This window comes from Saccostrea cucullata, unplaced genomic scaffold (assembly GCF_032062105.1).
Source record: "Saccostrea cucullata isolate Sc308-1 unplaced genomic scaffold, CSIRO_AGI_Scuc_v1 ctg4187, whole genome shotgun sequence".
Taxonomy (NCBI): Eukaryota; Metazoa; Mollusca; class Bivalvia; order Ostreida; family Ostreidae; genus Saccostrea; species Saccostrea cuccullata.
In genome coordinates, this window is record NW_026920495.1 from 158,287 (window position 1) to 175,697 (window position 17,411).

The window sequence follows — 17,411 nt, forward strand, 5'->3', positions numbered from 1 at the left end:
GCATGAAAGCCCTAGCCCTTATCGTTCAGAAGGTATGGTCAACGTTCAATTTCTTAAAAAGTAGGTCAAACTCCAAGGTCAAGGTCAAAGGGTCAAAGTTATTGTTATCAAATGTAAGGTCTTGTCATAAGAATCAAATATAATAAATATGGAAGCACTAGCCCTTACTTTTAAAAAGTTATGGTCAAGGTGTTCTTTTTTTAAGTAGGTCAATCTCAAAGGTCAAGGTCAAAGAGTCAAAGTTCTTGGTATCCAATGAAAGATCTTCTCACAAGGATTACATGTATGAAGTATGAATTTTCTATCCCTTACCGTTTAAAAGTTATGGCCACGGTTAAAGTTTTTCACAAGTAAGGAAATCTATTAGGTCAAGGTCAAAGGGTCAAGGTTATTGTTATCCAGTAAAAGGTCTTTTAACAAACATTACGTTATGTGAAGTATAAATGTCTTGCTGTCTACTGTTCAAAAGATATGGCCAAAGTAAAATTTTAAAATTTTCATGTAAAAGTGGGTCAAACTCCAAGGTCAAGGTCAAAAGGTCAAATTTGGTGGTACCCAAAGAAAGGTCTTTTCACAAGGAATACACATATGAAATATGAAAGTCATAGCTCCACTAAATCAAAAGTTATTGGCAAGGTTAAAGTTTTTGCGGACAAACAGACTAACAGAGAGACAGACAGACACGACAAAAACTATATACCCCCGAAACTTCGTTTACGGGGGCATAAAAATAATAATATAACAAAACACAGGCGCTTAATTGTTTCATACAGTAAGCTTAGATTTCTACTTCATTCCGTCAATCCATAGATATATCGACTTTACAGAAATCTTATTTACCGAGCACGATAAATCTGTAACCGCCAGGAAGGGAGAAAATGCATGTATGGGTGGTCTGGGATTCGAACCTCGTACCCCTGCATCCCCACTGACTGAGAGGCCGATATTTACGACCAAAACCGAAAGGGCTATTTATCTTCTTCTTCACTAATTTTCATGGGGGTATAATTTTCGTTGTTTTCGTGGTGTGTACTCAAATTGAGTGTCAATACAACAGCTACTGAGTATATATTTGTATATGGATGAAATATTGCTGACTCAGCTTAAAACGATAGTTCAATCAATCATAATGCATGCAAGCGTCCCGAAGCGAGCTCAATAGACTAACGTGTAAGAACAGAGGAAATTCGGAAATCCCAGAATATTTTTGATGGTCACAACTGCGCTCGCCCCAACGGTCACGTCGTGAACCATATTATAGAGGTATTTCGAAAATTTCCCGCCAACGAAAATGAAAGTAGCTCTTCAGCAAAAGAAGGGAAATTTCAAACATGTGACTGATATGAGGAAAATGAGAAGCGAGACGATTAAGGAAATGTTGGTAAAATCAGAGACATATAGAGAGGGACCGCTGACTCTTTCGGAGCACCTCTAGACTTTTTACGTCGTTTCAAAAATTCTACTTCCGAATAGAAAATCATCTTCCGATTTTCGCAGCGCCCTCACCGGGAGGCATAGAAAGACTTTACACAATATGGCTGTACGTTAAAATGGGTGGCAAACATTGTTGTATTGTGGGATGCAACAACTCCAATTCAAAAACTAAATTTATTCATGACAAAAAACGTAGACGTGTAAGTTATTTTTCATTTCCTGATGGGGATAAAGTTTGGAGATCCAAGTTAATTGCAGCTGTTAACCGGTCCGACCCCTCCTTTCACCCTGACAAAGGTCATATATGTTTTGACCACTTCGAGGACAAATATTTATTATTCCACGGTAATTTTAACCCTGTTATACGAATTGTAGAATGCTTTTTCCACTTTCTGTGTGTTTGATGAAGCGATTTATCTTTTTTGTATTTTACAGATTGCGTTGCCGTGTTCAATTTTTATTTGCATGCATGATTTCTTTTGTGGTTACTGATATCAGTACCGAGTTTGACTTGTAATTAAAGCAAGCAATTCGTGTACTGTATCATTTACTGCATTTTTAAAACTTCATTGCCTTTGCCATTTTCCTGACAAAAAAAATCATCAGCTGAGTGATGCTGGAGAGAGAAAAACACCCCACACGGTATCCTTTATGACAACATTGTTCAGGTAATGGTTAAAAAGACCTCTTCATTCACTGGCTTTTATGACCTTTTCATACAGTAAGGTCATTTCAATTTTTTTTTCTATATTTAGCATATTTATGCCTTGGTTTTGAACACCCAATATCAGAAAAAAAACCAGAATCACCAGCCCTGAAATTATTCTGACAATATCTCTAAATGTTTGTGTAAAATATGTATCATTAGGTATATGTATTTTAAACATTTTTAATTGCCCTGAGTTTTCCAATAAAAAAAAAAGGAAATATGTACCTTTCTTCCTGAAAAATAGATTCATTAAAATCAAATTGTTAAAATGACATAATTTGTATGACTTTTAAGCCTGTGTTTTATTTTGGGGCTTGTTTTTTTTTTCTTTTTTAAAATATGTACTATGTAGGTTTTTGAAAGATGGGTGGATGCTAAACAGAGAAGAAAAACTTGAAATGGCTTTACTAAATAAAACAAATTTTAAAAAAATACAACACATTAATACTCAATTTGAAATCAACTTGACATTTCATCAGGTCAGAATTAAGATACAGTCAAACTTCGTTATCTCGAACCTGATGGGACTGAGAAAAAACTTCCAGATAACCAGGGATTTGAGATATCGAAGGTTAAATACTTAAAGAATATGTGATTTGGACTTCCAAATCACTTCGACATATCTTTTTTTTCCTTGGGATAAACAGCTGACATTCTAGTCCAAAACAATGCAGATCTAATGAAAGCCAAAATTTACACCTACATACACAATTTCTTTATTTTTATGTTAAAAAAAAATTGTAGAGGGTCCTTGACAAAGGAATTTTTCAGCTTTCAATAAAAGAAACTTCTAAATGTTGATTTGAAAAACTTTTGAACTTTTTGAATGTATATATCGGAGCTTTTTAAAACTAAATTTTCCTAATATCCATGTATTTATAACTAACAAAAATTTGAACAAAAAAAAATTGTGAATTTGCAGGTAATGGCTACAAACTTATCCCAGGAAGCATGCCAACCTTGAACATGCCAAAAAAGAGTGTGGAAACACCACATCCTCCACCAAGACCAAGTCCAGTAACACTCTTAAGAAATATATAAATTCTAAAAGTCCCTTCTTTTTTATGGTTGTGTGTAAATTTAAACAATATTAAAGTATATTTAATAAAATGCAAACATTTATAAAATGACATGTGCTGACATAACAATGAGACAACAGTAATTTTAAAACAATTATTTTCAGACAAAACGGCCATTGCCTTCACTTCCAGAGAGAGTAGTTTATTACTCTCTTGCAGAGGTAAGGAGAGATTTTGAAAGAAATCATAAACAGGACTGGGTAAAAGTCAAGGATGACCTGGTGTTCGGAAAATTTGACCAATCCTCTGGGTCCATGGAAAAACTGGTCACAATTCATGACAATTTGGATGTCAGTGTTCGTTTTGGAGGTACTGGTTTTCCCCCTGTCTTGGAATTCATGGTCATACATTCTATAACACAAATTCAGGTATCAGGGCTTTTATATTTTAAGTTTATATGCATGTTGAAATGTTAAAAATGCATCACATATATATGTATAATATATTTCTCTACTTAGAAGTTACAGTCGTCGGTGTTGAAAAATCTGTGGAGAAAATTCCAATCAACAAATTTTTGGACGGCCTGGAAAATCTTTGCAAATGCCCTGGAGTGAAAGATAGCTCGGATTTCACCCTTAAAAGTTCACAGGGATACCGCTTCTTCTTCAGTCGCATTGTTGATGGGAAACCAGTCAACAGTAGTGTTATACGTGCCAATGGCTGTTTAGGTGGTGTTCAGAGTTTAACGATGTGTGATGCATGTTCCAAGCTTCACAACTCACTTATCTCCAACTCATCTCCTCATGCACTTCATCCTAAGACTCCCCTTAAACATCTACCTCAAACAGCCCTTATAAAGCAGGTCAAGGTCATAAGGGAAGAAAACCGGAGACTTCAGAGTCTTGTAGATTCTTTGAGTAAAGGTAATATACCTGAAATTAAAAAAAAAACTATATAATAAACACAAATCAATTAAAGAATAAAATTATTAGCTTCTTGAGTTAATATCTCATAATCTGTATTACCTGCCTAAGGGCAGCAGTTTTAGAAAAAGACATTGTTATAAATCAGGTTATTTTGTCAAAACTTGGGATGTTATGAAATTCATTTCTCTACTCTTCAGTGTAAAATACCCTAAGCACTATCTCTTGAAATTAAGTTATATGAGGCCAAACAGCCTTAACATTCACCAAAGTACAGTACAACCCTATCAAGGCTCCATGGAATAGAAAATATTTACCAAAAAGCGTTAGATTAATTTAAACTCAAGGACAGAAGAAAAAGATGACCAGGGATCTCCTAGTACTTGGCGACAACTCAGAAATAGTCTGTAATACTCTGTATATGCCGATGTGATCTACACTCTACCAGAGTATGACTAGCACCAAACATTACAAGGCAATAGGTTGAAAATGATAAATCCTTTTTACACAAGAAACACGTATAGCACATAACAAAGGACAAATAAAGATAGCACTAGATCATCTGCATAATGTTAAATGTTATCGGAATTTCTTCGTCATTTTCTATTGGAAACTCGCTACATCTGAGGGCTCCTACATAAAGCCACTCATGTTGTCACTGTTCAATGTAATCAATTGTCACTATTGTAGATGGATGTATGTGTGGACACTTGATAGCAACAAAAATAACTACTTTTTTAAATGCAGGAGTTGCAATGTCAGTGTAGTATACAAACACAAATACATGTATATAACTGCAATGAAATTTACACAAAGGTAATGCAAAATAACCAGCACGAACATGGGTCACCATTCCAAGCCCATGGCTGTGACAATATGGCAGTCAGGTGTAACAAATGTGAAGAGTATACCCTAGTATTGATGTGCTGATATTGTAGATGGTAATATTGAAATGGTGTATGCCCTTTTAATAGTGATTTTCAGCTTGAACTAATAAAATGAAGATGTAAAGCAAAGAAGATTGATACATTCTTGCATGTCATTTTGGGATGAAAGCAATGGATTACATTAACACATTTTTATCTATTATCCAACCACAATTAAAGCATTCTCAGTTCCAAATACTGTTCAAAAGAAACTACTGTAGTCCAAAACACAAAATATTTCTAAAGAAGAAACTATTTTCAGTTGTAATAACTTGGAACTTCCAGGCAAGACTGGCAAATATGCTATATGCATTCCTTGAGAGGTTACAAAATGTAGTTACGTACAATATAATAAATTTATTATCTCTTATGGTTTTTGATTTTGTCTAAGCACAGGGATAGAAAACACACACTCTATATAAAAGTCATTTCAAACCTCATGAGAATTTTTTTCTACATATTAGGTTTTATATAGCTATCAAATATTTCACACTTAATTGTAAAGCGTAAAATGCCCCAACTTATGTTATATCATATAATCCAAGTTAAATAAAGCTTCACTCCTTAAATAAAATACAATTCTGGACTGTTTACATGGGAGGCATTATGTCATTATAACATTATAAGTTATATATTGAGTTATCTCACTCATGACACTTATTTTCATCTAAATGGAGTTAGCAGTTATCACCAAGCGCAAGAGAGACATCACAAATTGTCCCCCTTACTTAGCATGCTCTTAACTATTCAGAAAAACTGTATAATTCTGAAGAAGAATAATATGAAATATCTTACTTTGATCACCATGAAAGGTGAGACAGCTGCTGTTGCTGAGGACGTTGGAGAGGGGCTATTTGCTACACTGCAAAACCACAAACCAGCAGAAAATAGTTTGATGGACCTTTTCTGGGAAGAACAAAAGAAAGCATTTAAAACAAATCCAAAAGGTACAGAATCAACATATATATCTAATTCACACAATCTGCAAAGTAATATTTGTCCACATAAAATTGTTAAGGACACTGGCAAGTATATTTAATACAATTTAACCTATTCAAGAGTTCTTTAAAAATTCTTTACAATAACTAGGAACCCATCGTCTCAAGCCACGGTCCAGAGTCCGCATTTATAGCTCTCTCCTCCTGTGGCTGCTTGATCACAAAAAGTGTTGTAATCTTGAATAATTACATTTGCAAATGTTTTCCTTTATATAACCCTACTGAAAGCAAGCTTATTTATAACTGTATAAATACAAGAACGGGGTCAAGAGGTCATAGACGCGCGCATGGATAAACGGTCGACGTAATTTTCTCAGTGACGTCATAAAGGGTTGACACTAGTTCAGTGGATTACATACATGCCGTTAGATATGATTGATTGATTGTATACTGTTTAACGTCCCTCTCCAGAATATTTCACTGATATGGAGACGTCACCATTGCTGGTGAAGGGCTGCAAATTTATGCCTATGCTCGGAACTTACTGAGCAGGGAAGGATCTTTAGCGTGCCACACCTGCTGTGACATGGGGCCTCGGTTAATACGGTCTCATCCGAAGAACCGCCCCATTTAGTCGCCTTTTACGACAAGCAAGGGGGTACTGAGGACCTATTCTAACCCAGATTCCCACGGGAAAATAATGCATTTCACACGTTAAAAGTGACAATCAGGCAAATTTAAAGAGTACGAATAAGTCACAAATGTAATTATAAGTAATAAGGTATCATTTTTTGAGTTTTATTGGGATGTAAAACAGGTTGGCACATGATCAAATCTCCCATAAAGCCCAAATTAAAGCCCTTTGGGCTTTATGGGATTTGATCTCGTGACCAACCTGTTTTACATCCCAATAAAACTCAAGAAATGATACCTTATTTCTTAAATATTTACGCCTCTCTACTGTGACTTCATATTCAGTCTGTGGCAAGTTTTGTTTCCATTGCAATTGAAATCAACAACTGACTTCAACAGTGTACAAGAAAAATTTTCTATACTGCGATTGGACATTGAAAGGTCGCAATAAAGTTCATCATCCGACTATGGTTTTCTCACATTGGTCAATATTTTAATGAGCTACGAAGAATTCTCTGCTCGTTCAACCACGGCCAGAATGGGAGAGGATCGTACATTTTGGCCGTGGTTTGTGACGATGCTAAGAACCTTGCCAATTTCTAAGTTTTTCCCCCCTTCGTATGAATATACAGACTGTTCATTTTTTGTCAAAAACCTTTGCAAAGTAATATTCCATAGTCTTTGAAGGAAGCATGATAATAATACCTAATACCACAAATCAGGTATGAGATGGCATCCAATGATGATAAGGTTTGCCATATTTCTTCGGTGCCAAAGTCCAAAGGCCTATGAGTCTCTCAGAGAAAGTGGTGTTCTGAAACTTCCAAACCAGGCTACACTTCGGGACTACACAAACTTCATCCAGCCACATTCTGGTTTTCAGGCTGAAGCATTGCAGGTGAAATGTTTAATATTTCAAACATAATGTAATAAATATATTGAATACAAGAGTCAAAGTATTCAAAACATATTTAAAGTTCATGTGTTTGAAACTGATACAGATAAGGTGAAAACAGTGATATAGTTACAGTGAAGATACATGCCATTGCAGTGCTTATGTTGATCTTTCAATAAAATATTTGGTTAAAGGAGCTGAAAAAGATAGCTGCTGATTTACCATCAGAAAAAAAGTTTGTTTGTTTGCTGCATGACGAGATGAAAGTTAAGGCAGACCTTGTTTACGATAGAAGGAGCAATCAAGTTGTTGGATTCACCAATCCGGACACTTGGTCTTTTAATGAGGTTGAATAAAATTCTCTCTGTGAAAGAAAGTCATAAAAATGATAAAATTTCAATAATTAGTGATGCAAAATCCCATTCATTGCTGTAATAAAATACAACGCATCACAAATCCACTTATAATTTCTTTACCTTTCTTCTGAAATGTAGGATGAAACAAAGAGAATTGCCACTCAAGTCTTAGTGTTTATGGTGGTAGGCATCAATTCCCACATCAAAATGAGTATTGGGCACTTCCCAACCAGATCTTCCACTGCTGATGAGCTTTATCCCTTACTGTGGAAAGCAATAGCTTATCTGGAGATTACCAGTGGTTTGAAGGTGAACTGCCAGTTTTCATAAAAGTGGATCCACACTACAAATATTACATGAACATATATTGATAGTATACACAGTAAAAAAAATGCAGTTTTACCTGGAAAATGTCAAACACATAATAGACTACCTAAAAGTTTTGAAAAACTATGGTACCGGTAAATTTTTTTTTACCTGGAGTTAATTTTCTGATTAATGTCAGAGCTGAAGTTAATTATCAGGACAGATTCAATTATTTTTAGACTTTTCTCCTAACAATAACATGATATCTTAGTTGAATGATTTATGTTCAGAAGGGGTATTAGATACTCACAAACCAAAGCATATACCTTAATCAGACTTAATGTATATAGGTCATTTCATCGACAAGCGACAAGGCATCTCCAAATCAAAGACTTTACAGGCTCCATAGGACTGGGAATGAAGAGGTCGTTTATAGAGCTGACAACCCATATGCCATGGAGAAGAGATTTGTTTATTTCTTCTCAGACGTCCCACATCTGATCAAGACGATCAGAAACAATGTATACAAGTCACACACAGGTGGGACTAGGTATCTTTGGGTGAGTACATGTACTTAGAAGCAAAAAAAATTAAAAAAAATCTGTTGATTACCGTAACTTTTAGCCCTGGAGAGATCATGAGAAAGGTAATTGTCATTACTTATGGTTATTACTGAAAGCTATTATTCTTTCATTTTGAAATTAGAAAAACACTAACATCCTGTGGTCACATGTTGAGAAAGTATACAATGATGATATGCAGGGACAACTTTACAGGACAAAGCTCAGATTTGACCACATATACCTCACTCCTTCATCCACCATGAATGTTCGTCTGGCAGCACAGGAACACTTTACCATTTACTGTACAAATCATTTCTAGCCTATATTGTTTACAAGTCTTCCACAAAATGATCTATCTACTACAGGTTTTAAGCCACACAGTGTCCTCTGTAATGTCTGCCTATTATGGCCCAGAGATGAGTGAAACATCCAAGTTCTTCATGTTAGTGGACAGATTTTTTGATTGTCTTAATGGACGTTCCCTGCATGAGGCCACTCGCACAAGGAAATCTGACCTAGCTGCATACACCTTGCCTGATGACCCTAGATTTGAGGTGAAATAGTGCAGGGCATCCCTTTTATGTTCCTTTTGTCTTCATTCCACAGTCATCTGGTTTATGTAAAACTGTATAAAATCTTTTCCAGTTTTTAAAGACGGTGTTTTTGGGGTATCTTGAAGAATGGAAGCAAGCTGTCATGACTAGACAAGGTTTTTCCAAACAGGAAAAAAATAAAATGTTCCTCTCGACCCAGACGCATGAAGGAATAGTGATGACTGGTAAGACATTTTCATTACTGAACAATTCAAACCAGAACAAAACAGTCACCATTAAGCTGCTCGATCTTTTCTACGATGAAGACCTCAATATATGTTTAACTATTTGCAGTCAATTCCTTTATTGATGCCACCAAGTATTTGCTTCAACAAGGTGTTCCATACTTGTTAAGTCAAGTATTTTGTCAAGACCCCCTTGAGGAACATTTTGGGAGGCACAGAGGACTTGGGGCTAGGCACGACAACCCTACTATACACCAGTTCAGGTATCTGCAAAAAATTTTTAAAAAGAAAATAAATATATAAAAAGTATCAAAAAAAAATGAGATCCCTCGTTTCTGTATACATGTATAAATAATAAACCTAAAACAAATTAAAGTTTAAAATGCATTTTTATTAAATTTTAGTGCCACTTAGAAATATAAACAATGAAAATGAAATGTTAAAAAAAAGTCCAATTATTAAACAGAGGATTTATTTAAACATATTTCATATGTCTCATTATAAGCTACCAGGAAAACCAGCTAAGAATGCAAAGGAGCCTAGCAATGAATATTGTACCAAAGGGCAACACAGCTGGGAGGGGTGATAAAAGGCAGACAGTCATATCAACCTCCCCACTAAAGAGAATAAAAAGAAATTAATCATACAATTGGACATTGCATTTTGAGCTTGTGTATTATTTTCCCCAAGAAATTCAAAAGCAGTGAGTTGTTTGGAGAATGCTACTGTTTAGTGTTACATAATTATGTAAATATTTATAAGCTATACTCATGTATACGGGTTATTTCACAAGTATGTTATCTTCTTCTTATGTACAGATACTGATGGAATGTAAAGCTTTTAAAACTTTTAAGTAATTAAGGAGGCTCTGAAGACTTTAAAATTCTAATTGTATGTTAGTAACTGGTTGTATGCAGTTAGACTGATCTGCCCTTTCATGTAAAATGGAATGGTACAATATGAAATGGATAATGTATTTTGAACATATTAGACCAACATAAAGTATATGAACATTATTTGCATGAAATTTAAAATTTCAAATTAAATAACAGATTTACATTCACTAATATTTTGTTATTACTGATAATTTTCCTCTAGTTCATATGACAATTACCCTAAATGAAGTAAATGAACTCAATATTATATAATTTTGTCAAGTCAACATGGTAAAAAAAAAACAGGTTTTTTAATGGACATAGTAGTGCTAAAAGCTTCCTGGATGTTTCAAAAAACACACTAGTCAATACATTTCCGTAGAGCTTTTTGCTTGCTAGATGTTTTTGTTTTCAAATAGAATCTTTCCATCATTTGCCTGCATTTTGCATGACATCTGACTTTGTGATAAGTAGACAAAATTGTAAAAAACAATTTCTCCTGAACCTCAGACTTTGAGTCGGAATGATAAGTACAATCATAAAAAATTGAAACAGCCTTGCTTTCTGAACAAATAGAGTCAGTAAATTTTTGAAGTAGAGGAACTGACATTGATGAACACAAGTTTCTAAAGACTAGCTCCAAAATTACAAAAAAAGCTATAATTTCTGAGGATGGCTGAGTTAATCCACCTCTCGATTTAACAGAAATCAATTTCGTAGCCCCATCTTTGTCGACAAGTTTTTCTAGACATTTTTCAATTTCAGGAAATGAACTAAATTTTTTTTTGCATCTAAACAAAACAAACCCTGCAATATATGCAACTATATCTCTCTCTCCAGATCTCAACTCATTTGAGTTTAGAGAAGATTGAAAAGGGTCTGAATTTTTTTTCATGATTTCTTCCGCTGTTTTTAAAGAGATAAGGGCTGACAACTGACGATTTTTGACAATTTTAAATATTTCATCTATAAGTAATGGCTGTAGAAGGTGGTAATTGTGCCATGCCTTTTCCTTAGCTGAAGAGGAGAAGATTTCAGACTTGAAAATAGGGTCAAGTAGTTTTAACGCTGGAATCAACTGGTCTGCTGTAAATACATATTTTATGTATTATTTTTTACAGTTGATAAGATAGTGTTTGCATTTCTGCTTTTTATATATGAATTACTTTGCAATTTACTTGACAATGTTTAATACTAAGATTTACATAAGTATATCTCCCCTTTTAGGAGGACATGTAATTAATAGAAGAAAAATGTGCAAATAATTATTTTATATTATGACTGTTATAATGTAACTGTAACTACAACTCACTGATATAATATTAACAATCAAATAAAATTCGTGTTAATGATGCAAAAAAAGATAAACATTTTTTTTATATTTACATTCAGTGTAATTTCCTTTACGAAATCCATTAGAAATCCACGACGTTCAAATGTCTTCAACACACATTTTTCAGGTTTCAGCGAAACCTTGTCAGCGCATGTTAGAATACAAAGTAGAAACTAGACGCATTTTCAATACTCTAGGCAACCAAAATGTACATTGTTTTGACACAATTTAATAAAATAGATTAACCGTTAAATTAACGTTGAAAATACAACAAATGTGTGTTTAAATTAATTTGTCATTTTTTTCTCACAATGTTCATTTGCGTTATTTATATTTATGACTTCACAAACTTCACAAACAGCTCTTACGTCTATAAAGCATACCAGTTTTGAAGGGCGCTAAATTCAGATTAAGGATTACCAATTAAAATAAACAATTAAAAAGAGAAAAAATTAAAGAATGTAAATATAAGCATTGAATTCATATTTTGGGATGTCTTTGGTCCTATAACACACCTGGCCGTGCCGACAAATTATCATACTGTGCTAACGTGCGGTATTTAATTTGTCAGCACAGCCAGGTGTGTTGTAGGAGTGAAGACATCCCATAATATGAATTCAATGCTTAACGCTTAACAAAACTTGCAAAAAGGCACAGCTCATTGTAACAGTTGTGTTTATATGCTTCCCACCTTAAAATTTATGTTTTTTATTCATCAAGATTTCGGTTTTCCATTTTTTTTTGGTTGTTGAAGTAAAATTCACCATGGCGATGTACATGTACACTTTTTAATAATCAAGCTAGGTATTCCACGGTACTGCCACGTATTAAAACTGCAAAAGACCCTTTCATAATAACTGCTGTATTGTGGCCCTTTTCACAATGAATCTGACAACTAAGACAAAAATTTCCCCACTTTTGATGTGAATAAGGTACATTTTGAATACTATAATTAGCCTAGAAGCACACATACCTTTTTAACCCGAAATTCCTTTGGAGATATATAAACTAAAACAGGCTATACCATAACTTTTGCCTTCAAATATTTTAAGAACTTGTGAAAGAGAAAGATTATTTTCAGCAGTGACCATTGTTCTTTCACTATATACAGGTATTTCCTGAGCTGGACTGCTAAATATGAAAGTAAACTTTCAAATGTTGGAGCAAGGTAAACTAACTTTGATCAAACATTATCTAGGTCACTGCATATCACAACATAAAAATAAGGCGACCCTTTTGTATAAATGCAATTTTACTTGAAATTATTTGTCTCAAATGTAATTAAAAGTAATAAACAACAATTTAAAAAAGTTCACTGGGAAAATAACTTTTAGTTGGTGCGTGATCAAATCTACTGAGAAGCCCTTTTGGGCTTCACAGGATATGATCAAACTGTTGTTTATTTCTTAAATAAACAGAAACTGCAACATTTAATGCAAAAAAAAACTTATCAAAGCCGTTTCAAATGAAGAACTTAATAATTACCCGTTGTAGAATCAAGTAGTGTTCTAAAATGGTCAGGTAAAAGAGCATCACTTTTGATTCCACCCATGACTCGTTCTACCAATGCAACATTTACATGTACTATGTGGTCACCAGCATTCTTCGCAGATATGGCTGGTTCATCAAAGTCGTCTCCCATGATTTCCTATATTTTTTAATTATGATTAATTAATCATCGTTATCACTTTTAAAGTTAAAATATATATAAATACGTAGTTCTAATAAACTTTGTTTAACGTGTTTACGCCTCGTGGTCGTGCCATGAGGTCTGACAGTCTCGAGCAAATTTATGTTAAAAAGTAACTGATATATAAAAAAGAATTTAAATTTATCTTTTGAAGATAATTAAAGACATTTATAACCTGTTGGATAAGCAAAATAATTCTTTGATTCAGATAATTTACCTCAAATACATCAGCAATATCGTCTATTTGGTTCTCGGCCATATTGACAAGAAGTCTTTCTATGCCTCCCGGTGAGGGCGCTGCGAAAACATGAAGATAATTTGGCGGGAAAATGAGTCAGCGGTCCCTCTCTATATGTCTATGGTAAAATGACAGATTCTGGGAGAACAAAAGACTTGTATACGATTAGGGATGTCACGCATGATTTCATCGTCACGGTCCATGGACGCGGACAGGTTCTCCTCATAGGTAAACAATTATACGATGTAGAACTTTATAGTGGCGGATCTAGGAATTTCGTAAACAGGTCCAGTACAATCTCCTGATTTAGCTATATAGCTTTAAATAGCTATATAGCTTTATTAAGCTATTCAAAATAGCTTTATTCAGCTATTTTTATACAGTTTTTCACAAAAATGTTTTTAGCTGAAAATAAACAAAAAGTCGCATGTATTTGACTCTTCATATTTCAACTATGGGCTATCAAAAGAACAACCAAAATCAAGGATAGTTCTAACTTTGCAGCTTTTGAATACTTTTAAGCAAAAAGAGAATATCTATTGTTAGACTAACTGTCCACTACCTTGGGTGCCTTGAGGCATGATTGCTTCTCATTGTGCTGAACTGTTACCAATCAATTATCTTGTTGAACATAATTGGTCTCCATTATAATATCATTGCAGAAGTAACTGTATCAATTGCTTTATATAGCCCCAAAACTTGTAGAACTTTGATTACAAAGTCTCTCAAGGAGACGTAATTTGATGAGTGAATTTTACATGCATTATTTTAAGAAGAGTTCAAAGTTGTATTTCATCACTGCACCAAGGTGCGCTTTTTTGTACATACTGAGAAAATTACACCTTTGAGAAAAAAGTACAGTAAAATAGCTAAATTAAGCTATACTGAATAGCTTGATAAAGCTATAAAGCTATTTAAAGCTATATAGCTAAATAAAGAGATTGTACTGGACCTGGTAAAGGGAGGGCGCAGTAGAAGGCTGGGGGGTAGTGGTGGGGATGCATTGAATGACCCAGTGAGTTTCCTCATAGGTAATTAATTATATGAAGTAGAACTCACATCATCGTCATTCCTTTTGGTTCCTGGTGGAGCTTATGTTCTCAAGAACTCGCATCAGTTAGCTTATTATAATGCTTTTGTACAACTGTAAGGCACGGTAAAATCGGATTTGTTAGTGACTCCACACAGAAATACATCAGGTTGATTGCTTTGCCGTCTATGGCATTGTTTAACTCTATATATATTTTTGTAGCATTAAGGCATTTAAACAAGCTGGGAACAATTTAGTTTGAATAATCTGACTGTTTCCTGGGCAGGACAAGCTCTCAGCCCCTCACCACAATTAGAATATGTCCCGTAGCACAGCGGATCCGCTACCAAATGATTTTGAAGAATACAGAATAAAATACACTGGAAATAACTTACGACCAAATTAATCATAGCAAACCTTTTTGAGATTATATATATATGATTTTTATCCTAATAAAAAAAATAATCCAGAATGATAAAATAGAAAAACTCAAACTTAATTTCTCAACGTTTTTCTTGCTTCAAATTTACACAGTGTATCTAACATTTAATATGCAGGAAATTCAGAAACAGGAAGAAATTTATAAAAACCTTCTGTAAAAGGAAATGTTTAACAATGTTTAATATCTACAAGTTAGAATTGACTTTAATCACACAAACATTGAAATAATTGTTTCCTTATGTTATGAAAAAGGTTACAGCTTATAAAGTCATATTAGTAGAGGTTCTTGCAGGTATGAATACCAAATAATTAAGATTAGGAAGGAAAATATCACTATATTGCAATAACCAAAGCATGTTCAGTAAACCTAATTAGTTTGTTCTTAACTATAACATTTGATATCATTAATATAGTAACTGTTCAAGCAAAGACAAAATTGAGTGTCTAAATCCTAAATAATCTTTATTTTACATTAAATGTTTTGCTCGCTGATCAAACTCTAAGGTCAAGGTAAAAACATTTATAGCCATGGAATGGTCTTGTCTCAATGAATGCCCATATTGACAAATGAAAGCCCTAGCACCAAATGTTCAAAAGTAATGTGTAATATTTTTTGCAAAATTGAGTAAAATTCCAAGGTCAAGAGGTCAAATCTTGTGGTACCCAAAGAAAGGTCTTGTCACAAGGATTAGACACCTGTCAGGGTTCGACATTAACGTTAGTCCGTTAGTCTCAGACTCATACATTTTCATTCGGACCAATAAAAATTGAATTAAGCTAATTAGTCCGAACGGACTAATAAAGTTTTCTCGGGAGAAAAAAGAAATTAGCGATGTTCAAATTTTCGACAGCTTTCACTGGAAAAACCTATATTTATTTTTAACTTTCTAGCTTCTTGGCGGGAAGTTAGAGCTTAATTTTAGGACTCATTGGTATGAAATTAAACATTTAAGTGATAATGATTTAGTATATGACACATAAAAAAATATTTCGGAAGTTTAGATGATGTAGTAATGTATAGAGAAAAATGACTGAAATCGGGGATGCGATCGTAGTTCCTAATTGCATGATTTCAACAAATTCTTGGTATAAACAACTACGAAATGCTTTGTTTATTTCAAATACGTATAAAAAGTATATTGCAACATTAATTTTATTTATTCATTTTTAGCTCACCTGAGCTGAAAGCTCAAGTGAGCTTTTCTGATCACCTGGCGTCCGTCGTCCGTCCGTCTGTAAACTTTTCACATTTTCAACTTCTTCTCAAGAACCACTGGGCCAATTTTAACCTAACTTGGTCCAAAGCATCCTTAGGTGAAGGGGAATTTAGATTGTTAAAATCAAGGGCCAAGACCCCTTCCAAGGGGAGATAATCAAGAAAATACGAAAATAGGGTGGGGTCATTAAAAAATCTTCTTCTCAAGAACCACTGAGCCAGAAAAGCTGAAACTTATGTGGGAGCATCCTGGGGTAGTGTAGATATTAAATTGTAAAAATCATGACCCCCCGGGGGTAGGGCGGGGCCACAATAGGGAATCCGAGTTTTACAAAGAAATATATAGAACAAATCTTTGAAAATCTTCTTCTCAAGAACCACTTGGCCAGGAAAGCTGAAACTTATATGGAAGCATCCTTGGGTAGTGTAGATATCAAATTAAAAAAATTATGACCCCCAGGGGTAGGGCGGGGCCACAATAGGGAATCCAAGTTTTACATAGAAACATATAGAACAAATCTTTAAAAATCTTCTTCTCAAGAACCACTGGGCCAGGAAAAGCTGAAACTTATGTGGAAGCATCCTTTGATAGTGTAGATATTAAATTGTAAAAATCATGACCCCCGGGGGTAGGGCGGAGCCACAATAGGGAATCCAATTTTTACATAGATATATATAGAATAAATCTTTAAAAATCTTCTTCTCAAGAACCACTGGGCCAGGAAAGCTGAAACTTATGTGGAAGTATCCTTGGGTAGTGTAAATATTAAATTGTTTAAATCATGACCCCCGGAGGTAGGGCGGGGCAACAATAGGGAATCAAAGTTTAACCTAGAAATATATAGAATAAATTTTTAAAAAACTTCTTCTCAAGAACCTCTGGGCCAGGAAAGCTGAAACTTATGTGGAAGCATCTTTTAAAAAGATCTGCATCACCCAAGTTACTCAGGTGAGCAATGTGGCCCATGGGCCTCTTGTTATTTTTGACGGACTAATAAAATTGCCCGTGGACAGGTTAAAGTAAAAAAGCACCGGCCGGACCAAAGTCTAAAAGGGCATAAAAAGTGTTTTAGACTTCCATCTCACTTTGATATATCCATGGTATTCG

The 17,411-nt window shown here is 34.3% G+C and overlaps 1 protein-coding gene and 1 long non-coding RNA gene across 8 annotated transcripts; one reads left to right on the forward strand and one right to left on the reverse strand.

Moving 5' to 3' along the window:
• Positions 1 to 2,517: 2,517 nt before the first annotated feature.
• Positions 2,518 to 13,679, reverse strand: LOC134249844 (uncharacterized). Of its 7 annotated transcripts, none has more exons than XR_009988380.1 (9): positions 13,596 to 13,679; positions 13,174 to 13,336; positions 8,944 to 9,747; positions 8,466 to 8,636; positions 7,954 to 8,176; positions 7,756 to 7,841; positions 7,288 to 7,466; positions 5,807 to 5,917; positions 2,518 to 4,094 (listed from the first exon to the last, which is right to left on the reverse strand). It is a non-coding gene; the product is annotated as an uncharacterized LOC134249844 (long non-coding RNA). The 7 variants fall into 7 exon arrangements; XR_009988376.1 differs by having other exon boundaries at positions 8,466 to 8,712; XR_009988378.1 differs by having other exon boundaries at positions 8,857 to 9,747.
• On the forward strand, positions 8,966 to 11,772 carry LOC134249818 (uncharacterized). Its single transcript, XM_062732193.1, has 4 exons — positions 8,966 to 9,256; positions 9,348 to 9,480; positions 9,590 to 9,743; positions 9,986 to 11,772. Exons 1-4 carry the CDS (start codon positions 8,966 to 8,968, stop codon positions 10,119 to 10,121), a joined length of 714 nt encoding a protein of 237 aa, XP_062588177.1. The 3' UTR covers positions 10,122 to 11,772.
• Positions 13,680 to 17,411: the final 3,732 nt, after the last annotated feature.

Excerpts from the sequence above, each read along its gene's own strand:
- LOC134249818 (XM_062732193.1), top strand. The coding sequence starts at position 8,966 with ATGTTCGTCTGGCAGCACAGGAACACTTTACCATTTACTGTACAAATC. Across the intron at positions 9,481-9,589 it reads TGAAGGAATAGTGATGACTG|TCAATTCCTTTATTGATGCC; the intron begins GTAAGACATTTT and ends AACTATTTGCAG. Across the intron at positions 9,744-9,985 it reads CCTACTATACACCAGTTCAG|CTACCAGGAAAACCAGCTAA; the intron begins GTATCTGCAAAA and ends TCTCATTATAAG.